General features: G+C 39.7%; 2 protein-coding genes across 8 annotated transcripts in view; one reads left to right on the plus strand and one right to left on the minus strand.

Moving 5' to 3' along the window:
- LOC116670013 (serine/threonine-protein kinase PAK 2) overlaps window positions 1-6,263 on the plus strand; it is a 13,799-nt gene extending 7,536 nt beyond the window's left edge. For all 7 annotated transcript variants that reach the window (XM_032500230.1, XM_032500229.1, XM_032500231.1 and 4 more), the window contains 9 exons: window positions 93-222; window positions 334-397; window positions 1,632-1,680; window positions 2,109-2,221; window positions 2,341-2,458; window positions 2,996-3,095; window positions 3,233-3,429; window positions 3,904-4,041; window positions 4,299-6,263. In XM_032500230.1, the coding sequence (XP_032356121.1) occupies window positions 93-222; window positions 334-397; window positions 1,632-1,680; window positions 2,109-2,221; window positions 2,341-2,458; window positions 2,996-3,095; window positions 3,233-3,429; window positions 3,904-4,041; window positions 4,299-4,385 (996 nt within the window). In that variant the 3' untranslated portion in view covers window positions 4,386-6,263. The remainder of the gene's footprint in view (window positions 1-92; window positions 223-333; window positions 398-1,631; window positions 1,681-2,108; window positions 2,222-2,340; window positions 2,459-2,995; window positions 3,096-3,232; window positions 3,430-3,903; window positions 4,042-4,298) is intronic.
- Window positions 1-11,117, minus strand: part of hltf (helicase-like transcription factor) — a 33,559-nt gene that overhangs the window by 20,698 nt on the left and 1,744 nt on the right. The window lies entirely within an intron of this gene.

Here is an 11,117-nt window from a genome sequence, read left to right on the forward strand (position 1 = left end):
TATCCAATCGGCAAATTTACAAGCAGTTAAAAATAAGAAGGGACAAATCACGCCATGTCAGTATTCTTGAATTTGTTCCTGTGTTCGGGCAGATATACACGAGGTCGGTGATCGACCCACTCCCAGCTCCAGAGGTAGACGGCGCCTCTAAGGCAGGCGACAAACAGAAGAAGAAGGGAGGAGGAGGCAAGATGACCGACGAGGAGATCATGGAGAAACTCAGTATGTAAAACACACACGCACATACTGTACACGCCAGAAATGACACATTGCAAGCAGAGCCGCATCTATTTTTGGATCCCGTAGAACTGACTATTTCTTGATGACTCCTAGGAACAATTGTCAGCATTGGAGATCCTAAGAAGAAATACACCCGCTATGAGAAGATCGGCCAGGGGTGAGTCACAATTCAGGATAATTAGAACACTGAAAATGTTCAGGAATTTGATGGAAGCTGTTGAGAGGGTTGCTTGTCCAAACAGACCAAAAGGGGAAGGTTGTTACAGTTTTTTTTGTTTGTTTTTTTATTGGTAAACGACAGTGGTCACAACTGAAGCCACATGTCCAAAACTCTTAACAGTCTGCATAACCAAAAGTCACCTGAAATAAACAGCTAACATCACCCGCAAGACTCAGTCCAAGCACCACAACTCTTCACACCCGTCTCAAAACAGGCTCAGTGCAACTGAACACCATGAACAATCCTCACAGAAGTAACACACACTGTTACTCAGAACACACAAAGAGTAAAAACACTAGCATCAAACACCAGTACACAAATTAGAAACTTTTCATCTTTACAGTTTGAATAATTTTAGTGACTTCACACCTATCAATAGTTTCTTTAAAGAAAAGAGTCAAATTGTTACATTTTTATCTTATACCAGTTTTTGTAGTGTACAAAAAGGAATGAAAATCAGCAGTTTGCTTCAATAGCTATATCATTATATTTTGCTTGTAGTAGTTTATGTAATGACTGGATAAAAACTAAGGTACGTAATAACAAAGAACATTGGATGTCCTCTCTTGCCATGTACCTGCATCATCTCTAAATACAAAGTAATGTGTTTACATTCCTTTCATCGCCATTACCTTCTGAAAAAGCTTTTTTATAGCTGTGTGTGTAACCTCAGACATATTACCTGGACATATAATATGCATATTGCTCTGTTTGCTTTACCTGTTTGCTGTTTCTCTCAAACTGTACAGTGTGTGTATATATATATATATATATATATATATATATATATATATATATATATATATATACACAGTATAGTATGTGTTCACTAACAAGTCTTTCAGTTGAAATTACAATCAGCAGTGTTTGAAATACACCAGTCTGAAATCCATTCTGTTTTGAATGTGTGGTTAAGAGTTGTGACAGCAGTGTGTTAGCATTTGAACAAAGTGCTTTAAATCCACATTGTTGTGCAAGTTATGGTTAAAGTCATGGGATAAGTGTGTAGAGTTTCAAAAACTGTGTTCAAGCATTGAAAATCTAACTGAACTGCTGCTGTGCAGACTGGAGTTAGAGTTTTGCACATGTAGCTCCAGTCGTGTCCACTGTCGTTTAGCAATCGGATAAAACTGTAAAGGTTATTTCACTTCTTACTGTTTCTTACTTTCAGTGCATCCGGCACAGTTTACACGGCCATAGATGTTGCCACAGGACAAGAGGTAAGGTTACTTCTTCCTGTGTCTCTGCCTCTGCAAAACTGACCCGAACATCACTGGTAGGGTTGAAGCAATGGAAAGTAACCAAAAGAAATCCCTGTTGATTGAAGTGCTAATTCTGTTAATATTATACTATGTTGTAATTATTTTTATAGTTTAGGGAAGGCTTCTTTGTTTCAGTACAGATATTTTACATTTGTTAGGTTTCTGTAATATATAATATATATACTAGAAACCTTATCTATCTATCTATCTATCTATCAACTGTGTTCTCTCTAGGCAGCTTCCAAATTTGACAGTCCAAATTACAAAAAGTTAAAAGTGTTCATACGGTATAGACTAGTAGCAAGGTGATTAGTTGTACCTTGCAATTGCCCATAAAGCTCGCGTGTATAGGCTGTACCACTTTTACAGGATGTTGTGTTCTGCAGGTGGCCATCAAACAGATCAACTTGCAGAAGCAGCCGAAGAAAGAGCTGATTATCAATGAGATCCTGGTCATGAAGGAGATGAAGAACCCCAACATTGTCAACTTCGTAGATAGGTAACACCGACCTAACACACACAGTACAGACAGACGTACAGCACACATCCACAGCACCAACTGTGAGTCGACTTTTGACTGTGTGTGTGTCTGTGTGTGTCTGTGTACACCTTTTTTAGTTTCCTCGTGGGAGACGAGCTTTTCGTGGTGATGGAGTACCTGGCTGGTGGCTCCCTAACTGATGTTGTGACAGAGACATGCATGGACGAGGCTCAGATCGCCGCCGTGTGCAGAGAGGTAGGATTCTTTTCAGACAACTGAGCCTTGTCGTAAATAAAAAAAAAACTAAAAAAATGACTATTAAGCATCAGTGAAAACCAGTAAAAGCACCTGTGTCACATAATCCAAGTCTCGCATATTACTACAATAAGACATTATGACCTACTTACAGTACATTCTCTCATGTTAGCTTTTGGATCATTTATTGACCAGAGCCCGTATTTATCATAGGTCTTGTTGTAAGAGTTACTTACAAAAATGTATTGTCCTTGAGATCTAACAAACGTAATAAATGCATTTCCTTCCTCATGAAACATTTGCAAAGCCGATTTGTAATAAATGTTGAAAAACTGGATAGTTCACATCCAAGTTAACAAGCTTGCAGTCTTCTTTGTCTCCCCGGCATTTGCTGGCATATTGCTGTGTTCCTTTTGCACATTCCTGCCACCTGTTGGTCAGCTGAATAGTGTGATGAGATTGGCAGGAATGTGTCTAGTGTCACATGTGTGCTTATGCTTTTGGGGGATCCTAACCTTCCTCCCTCTCTGCGTCCAGGTCCTCCAGGCTCTGGAGTTTCTTCATGCCAACCAGGTCATCCACAGAGACATCAAGAGTGACAACGTATTGCTGGGGATGGACGGATCGGTCAAACTCAGTGAGGGAGAGCACTCGCATATATCTAACTGAATACGATTGCCACACTTTGTTTTAATTTGCTGATTTACTTTTAGTCTTAACTATGGTAAGGATCATGAATAAATTGATCTCAACAATTCCTTTTCCTCTTTGCAGCCGACTTTGGCTTCTGCGCCCAGATTACGCCCGAGCAGAGCAAACGCAGCACCATGGTGGGAACCCCGTACTGGATGGCTCCAGAGGTGGTTACCAGGAAAGCCTACGGGCCCAAAGTGGACATTTGGTCTTTGGGGATTATGGCCATAGAGATGGTGGAGGGAGAGCCTCCATATCTCAACGAGAACCCTCTCAGGGTGAGTGTGTGCTGGGAGAAAGAATGGAAAAGTGGCGGCCATTTTAGTGTTTGGTGGCATCTAGCAATTATTTTCAGTTGGTTATGTAATTTAGTCTTTTAGGTTAAAAGCTTTCAGAGAAATTCTCTTGGACAGAAGCAGGCTTTTTTCCACCTGTTCCCAGTCTCTGTGTTAAGCTAAGCTAACTGGCTGTAGCTTTATTTTTATCGGACTCATTTGAGCGTGGTGTTGGTCTTCTCATCTAAATGTAGTCAAGACAGCAATAAACATATTATCCAAAATGTTAGAACTTTTTCTTAACTTCCAATGGGAAAAGTAGTCCATAGTTCAGTTTCAGATTTTCCTATCAATCTTTCGGTGTCCCCATTGTGATCATTAAGGATCACATTTGATCATTAGTATTAACAAAAGGTCTGAAGTGGTTAAAGATCATGTTATACTGCTTTTCTCAACTTGATATTGTGCTCGTCTTAGGCATTGTATTTAATCGCCACCAATGGGACTCCGGAGCTGCAGAGTCCAGAGAAGCTGTCTCCGGTCTTCAGATCCTTCCTGACCCGCTGTCTGGAGATGGACGTGGAGAAAAGAGGATCAGGCAGAGAACTGCTGCAGGTAGAAAAGGCCTACACCCTTAATATAGGAATATATCCCTCTTAATCTACAGACCTTTTTCACAATTAATTGTTTTAACTGTTTATTATTGTCTTGATTATTTTCTAAAGAAATGTCAGAAAATAGCATAAAAGTGCCCAAGATGACACGTTTTGTCCAAATCCCTGTGCACACATTTTTCAGAGTTAATCCCGAAAATGTTCATTCTGCAACCCATTATGTTTCATGTGCGCACTTCTTTGTCCGTCTATCTGTAGCACCCATTCCTGAAGCTGGCCAAGCCTCTGTCCAGCCTCACCCCGCTCATCCTGGCAGCCAAGGAGGCCATGAGGAGCAACCGCTAAATCCCAGTCTCTAAGGACTATAAGAGCTGACGCCAATGGCACCCAAACCAGCCGGCATCTTCTACTGGTCTCAGCACCCTGCTAGTGTTTGTTTCTTCAAAGGGTCACAAAATGCTTCTCCACTCCTTCCAGTGTTTTTTTTTTTTTTTTTGTACTGCTGCCAGATTTGTCTTACGTTTTGTGCCTTTTTCTAAAGCCGCATACAGCCATAATGGTTTTTCTCTTTGTTGCATCCAGAGCATGTGTGTGTTGTTGATGTCGACACTGGTTGCTACAATATGCATATCAGGAATGCGTGGATCGCAATTGCAAAGGTTCAAGACTCTTTGCACACCAACGGCCGTATTCACAAAGGATCTTTTCCCTCAGAGTGTTTTTTTGTTTGGCAAAGTTCTTCAGGGCTGCAAACTGCATATGTACAAGGAGCGGCAAGTTGTGCAAATCGTCATCTCTGGTATTACTGGATTGTTTTAAATTTGCAAGTGAGTTGATATTAATATTCTCGCTGGCCATTAAAATGTAATTTTAGTAGTTGTTTATCATATTTTGTTGGCCTATTACCCACAGCAGGTAGTGATTTACCATAGGAGCCCTTTAGACTTAAAGTTTGGACAAATGCATTCTTTATTTTTAATGTCTTCTCACTCGGCCGGTTAGGAGCTGAAAATGAAATTATTTTGTATTAGATAACCTTTGCTGGAACCTTTGCAACTGGTTTCCATGGTTGCTGTTTCTGTGGTGGTTACACATGTGCATCCTGTTCCAGTTTTGAACATGACATGGAAAACTAAAGTGTCCCAATACTGTACTGGACTGTGGCTCACAGCATGGGACAGTGCAGTCTTTGTGCACTGGGAAATACAAATCAGTGTGTCTGTTTGACCCTGTGTCTTACTGAAAATGAACCCATTCTATTAAAAGGAATGGGATTCTAGTTTCTGTACAATTTTTATAATGGTAGATTTTTTCTGTTATGTGTTTCCACCCTCTGGTGGCAGCTTCGGGTGTTATCAAGCACCAACACATTTGTCATTAACACTCAAACTCTACACACATCTGCTCATCAGACTCTCTGTGCAGGCTCTTCTAATAACTATGCAAACCCGTCTGAACAATCTGATTTGTTTAAAGCCACATTTCTATCTCTAGGATGTTTCTTCTAGATGTTCGGTTTGTCTTTAGGTGTGCCTTTTACACTAGACACCTTACTGTCAGTGTGTTGGTGTGAGTACAACACAAAGACTGTATAAAATTGTCCGAATATGTTCAACTGGAGGAAGACTTTGCATTATTTTTGTATATTATGTATTGGTGATGTCCTATATTTTTAACAGCTTTTAAAAAGTATGTATATCATTGTTTTATATTTGTTACTAACACAACAGAAGGCAAATTTGTTTTTGTGTACCAATTCATTCTCAGTTCCCTGAACTGTATTTTTATGGCCTTCAAATCATAAATTGTATTGATAAGCCTAAGACAGTCGAGCAGTATTAGGAAATGCTTGTTTTAACCTGCTTGGAGTATCAAAAGAGATTGGTTTATACCTCATTTTCCAGCATGAATAGCCAATCACTAGAACACATTTAAAAACATTGACTAAATGTGCCTTTATTAGATACATGATGCATTAAAACCCACACAAATGGTACTCAACAGGTTGACACACACATACTGAATACTTGCGAATACTATTTACACGCTGGAAATACCCTGTTATGTTGCTTTTGACCAGAACACACATTCCAGTTATACATGTAATATGGATGATTGAAGAGTGTAACATGAATGTGTTGTTGTTAATCATGAAACCAACAACTTCTGGCATTGAATATCATCCAAACAGTATGTAAATTATTAAAGGTGGACCTTAATAGGCTTCTGTCTGGATTACTGATGGGTCCTAACCGGGCTTAGGGGCCCCGTGTGGTCCGGGGCCCCTGGGCAAGTGCTTCTGAGAGTTTAAAGGGGATAGCATTCATTTTGGAAAGTTAAACACACTAGAATGAGATGAAAAAATCACCACCACAGATAAGTAAAATACAGACGCAACAAAACCACAAAGAGATGTTAAAGGACAAAAAAATACACACAAGGAGACGCAAAACCGACAAAACTACTTCTTAGAGACACCAAACAGCCGCAGAAAGAAACAAATCAACCTCAAAGGCTAAAAAAAACCCTACTTTAAATAGAAAAATAACATACATCTATACAAAATGTCTACAGAGACTGAGTATCTTGCTCCTATAAAGCAGTGATGGGGTGGGGGCTGTGTTCTGTCCATAATGTGAATGATTAAAATGAATTTTCTTTATCCTGTTTTGACACAAGATAGCATAGCAGTATCATTCTTTATGTGGCAGAAACATAGACAACTCTCACAGCCACATGCTTGTCCACCCACATACAGAATTTGAATATCTGTTGTGCTTCCCTGCACATCAGCAGGTTTTTAGGCGCCAAGTCTTACGCCAAGTAACACATTATTTTGTTATTTTATCTCACACAAGCATACATCCATAATGAAAATGTTACGGGTTTTCCTGGTGATACTGGCAGTCCAATTCCAGGGTGAGATACTGATTTGATGTAATTGAGTGTGTAGCAAGCACACTAACCAACCTTTAAATATTTACTGTAGTTGGTTTTATGTTAGAACGGTTCTTGATATAATATATTGCATGCAGTGTTTTATTTTCTAACAAACTTTATTGGTCACATACAAACAGCAAAATTATATTACTGCATTTAACTCATTGTAAATATGAGACGCAGTGGACAGCTATACATACAGCATCTGGGGAGCAGCTTGGGGCTCAGTGTCTTGCTCAGGGACACTTGGACATGTGGCCAGAGGAGCCTGGCATTGATACGCCCACCTTGTGGTTACTGGGTGACCATTCTACCTCCAAGCCACAAGCCACCCAACATGCTCAATGACCAATCCAACCTTGACTCAGTCTCCTGTATCAAACTCTGTTGGTGTGGGAGAGTCAGCCTCTCTGAGCTGCACAGCCGGAACAGGAGTTGATGGTGATCTCAGTTGGTACCTGCAGAAACCTGGGCCAACTCCCAAACGGCTGTTTTACAAAATAAATAGCCGTCAATCTGGTACTCGGAGTTATTTCAGCAGCAGTGGAGTCCAGGATGAAGATGCAGGAGATTACAACTGTATGGGAGCATATCATATACAGTGATACAGAGTCATCCAAAAACCTCCCTCAAATTAGACTCACTGTGTTGCAGCTGTGACCTGCTGCAGGAGATTCTATGCACCACTGCTCACCTGGAACTAGCACAGCCACCCAAAGCACAACTTAACAGAAACTTCATCAAGTTCAACCCCGATCAAAAGGGGAAGTGAAACTCAGATGTCCATTTCCCTGACAATCAGGTTCTCTTCCCTTTTACAGTTCCAGATGGCCAATTTAGCACACAGTGACAAGAAACAATAAAATTAAATACAGAAGACATGAAGTTCTCTTTTTACCCATAATCTAAAGTACACTGTAGACAGGCAACAGGTAATACAACTAAATACAGTGTACATTGTGACTATACATGATGAATGTATTTCTGATGTGTACTATAGGCTTTTATATGACACAAAAATCTAGATTCAGTGAGCAGACCTTTACAGTCAAGATCTCCTCCCTTATGTGTTTCTGCCACACATGTTGTGTTTCTACTCAGTGGACGTGAAAACAAGGGAAATCAAAGTGAATCAAACTGTCAGTTGTGTTAGATGTGGATATGCAGCGGACCCCAACACATGAAAGAGATACTCAAGAGATGCTTAACTGCCACTGCACCCCACCTCTGTTTGTTCTGTTTGCATTCTTAAATGTGTTTTGCATGATTTTTATGCATCACTGCTCCTCGCAGTTTTAAGTTCTTATGACACAGAGAGGCTGAACTGTTTCCATGCACTCCCACTGAAAACTGCATCAGGATGATGTTGCCAATTACTCTGTTTGTCATGTTGGGTTTTCTGAGTCAGGGTGAGAGATTTTGACTAAGTAGCTGACATTTAAGGAGAATATGTCATGTTGTGCAATTTCTGTTCTTTTAATTTTTACCTCCAGTTTTCTTTATGTTTTGGTCTTCTTATTATTATATTTGAAACTGCCGCTCCGTGTTGTTAGCTATTTAACATTTTTTCTAAGGTCACATTTCCTTTCTTATTTTAGAGTCTTCTGCCAACAATTTTCTGACTCAGGCTGACAAATCCAAGTCTGTCAGTCTTGAAGGGACTGTGACCATCAGCGCCTCAGGGAGTTCAGATATTGGTGGTGATCTCAGTTGGTACCTTCAGAAACGGACAGGCTCTAAAGCTCTCATATACAGCGCATCACATCTCTTTCACTGGAACTCCGTCTCGATTCAGTGGCAGAGATTGGTTCTCACTACACTTTAACCACAGTGGTGTTAAGGCTGAAGATGCTGGAGATTACTACTTGTGGGTGCTCATGGTGATGGCTGTTCACACAGTGATTTAGAGCTGTACAAAAACTCCTCAGTTTGATGAAGTGAAAGAGGCCTGCTGCAGGTGCAGAGGGTTGTGTGAGAGCTGTGATGAGGAGAACTGGTCCGTGAAACAAACACAAGAGTCACAAGCAGAACCACAATCAATCTAAATAAAACTGACACACACTCACAAACACTTACATTATAAGTTTTAAACTAGTGATAAACTATATTTATCAGTTAATTTAACTCTTTATATGTAAAGTGGAAACGTTAAATTCTTTTTGGAGTGTAGCCAATGGCATCAAATACTTTAAGAGTGTCTTATTATAGCTGCACTAATAAAAAAACTAAAAAAACTAAAAAAGATTTTAAAACTCAAAAAGCAGCATTTTAAATTCAAATGTTGCACAAAAATACTACATATCCTGAGCTATTGTATAATATCAGGTGTGATCCTGGGATGATCAAGAAGGTATTTCTCATTTCACATTCAATTATAAAATGAATACAAAGACACTGAATCATTGTAATCCACAGTTTTATTTAATGATAGTTTAATGTTCATACCACATGTTTGAGGAATGAATACTTTCTCTTTAAGTGAAACTAATTAAATTCAGTGTAACTTGAAAGTGATGAACACAAAGAAGAACATGCAGACGATGAGTATTAGAAAGCAACATGCACACTAAAACACAGAGTAGAGAGCTGGGAAACGTGCAGAAATATGTGAGCAGAGGGACGTGCAGCTTCACAAGATCTCTATCAAAGAAGCAGCAGCATTCAGACAGGAAGTGTGCTGAAGCTCTACTCTGAGCAGCGGTCAGGGTCCAGGCTTGAGTGACAGGGCTCGTCCATTCAGACTGGCCTCACAGCTCACTGAGCCCGCCTTCCTCCACTGGTCTGCAGAGAGGCTCAGGTTGGTCCAGCTGTAGTAGCGGCCGTCACTCCCCAGGACCTCCAGGCTGTGGACACCCTGAGGAGCTGCTGCTGCCCACCTTCCAGCCCAGCCTCAGGCTGAGGGGAAGCCCCCGCGGCAGACACCCCAGTGTGGCACTGTCCTGTGCAGCTCTCTGGAGGGGGGGAGGAGGCTCAGGTGGGACGCACCCAACCCACTGGAGGAGAGAGGGGGGGAGGAAAGCAGAGGAATCGAGTGAAGGTTGGACATAAAGAAACATGACCTACAGGTCATTTCTCATATCTGATCAATAAAACAGAATAACTTGCTGCTGTTGCTCTAAAAATCATCAGTATCAGACCATCAGACACATGGTTCAGGTGGAAATGCAACTAAAACGGTCTTGATAATTTATGATGATGACATCTTCATATGTGTTTCTATGTGGACAGTGAACATCTCGTCCCTGTGATGATTTCTTCTGTTTAAACTGACAGGCTGAAACACTCCTGTGAACACAGTTCAAACCGTTGTCATCTGTCTCTTTCACTTCCTTTCCAATACATGTCAAATGAATGAACGTGAACACAAAGGAAACTGCATTTACTGATCAAATCACATTCGTATTAAACAAGAAACACCAGATTTTAATTCCAAAAACATTTTTGAAAAGTGTGACAATTAAGATTACATTTTGAAGAATGTTAATTGGTCAAATTCCACTTTAAAATGTGCATGAAATTATGTTTTATATTTGTTATTATTACAAATAGAATAGTATAATTATTTTTTCTGTTACGTTACATTTCATTATCTACAGACTGAATTAACATTGATTTTTGCAAAGTTTCCTCTCAGATTGTGAGCTCAACCTCACTTCATAAAATAATAATAATAAATTCAAACAACATACAATCACTAAACTTGATAACAATATTCAATATTTGATGAGAAGTTATATCTGCTGTAGGTTGTATAAAATAAATAATCTGTGGTACTTACAGTCAACGGTGAGTTTGGTTCCTCCACCAAAAGTCCACCACAGTGATACAAACTCATGAAGTGGCCGTACAAAAACCTCCTGCACTGGGAACAAGCCTCTATCCACTGAAAACTCTCTTTTTTGGTCTCTACACTTCAACAGTATTAATTTATGTAATGCACTAAATTAATTAACTCGTTCGACTTGAAATTGTTTCAACAATCAACATAATTTTTACTCATTTTATTGTTACTAATCACATTCAAGTGACAAACAGTTAATTTCCCCCTGTAATATATTTTCAAAATGATTTTTTCATCATTTGGAAAACTACAAATTAAAAAAGCAAAATGTGTTTAAATAAATCTTGATCTACAAC

The sequence above is a fragment of the Etheostoma spectabile genome, chromosome 20 (assembly GCF_008692095.1).
Source record: "Etheostoma spectabile isolate EspeVRDwgs_2016 chromosome 20, UIUC_Espe_1.0, whole genome shotgun sequence".
In the NCBI taxonomy this organism is placed as follows: Eukaryota; Metazoa; Chordata; class Actinopteri; order Perciformes; family Percidae; genus Etheostoma; species Etheostoma spectabile.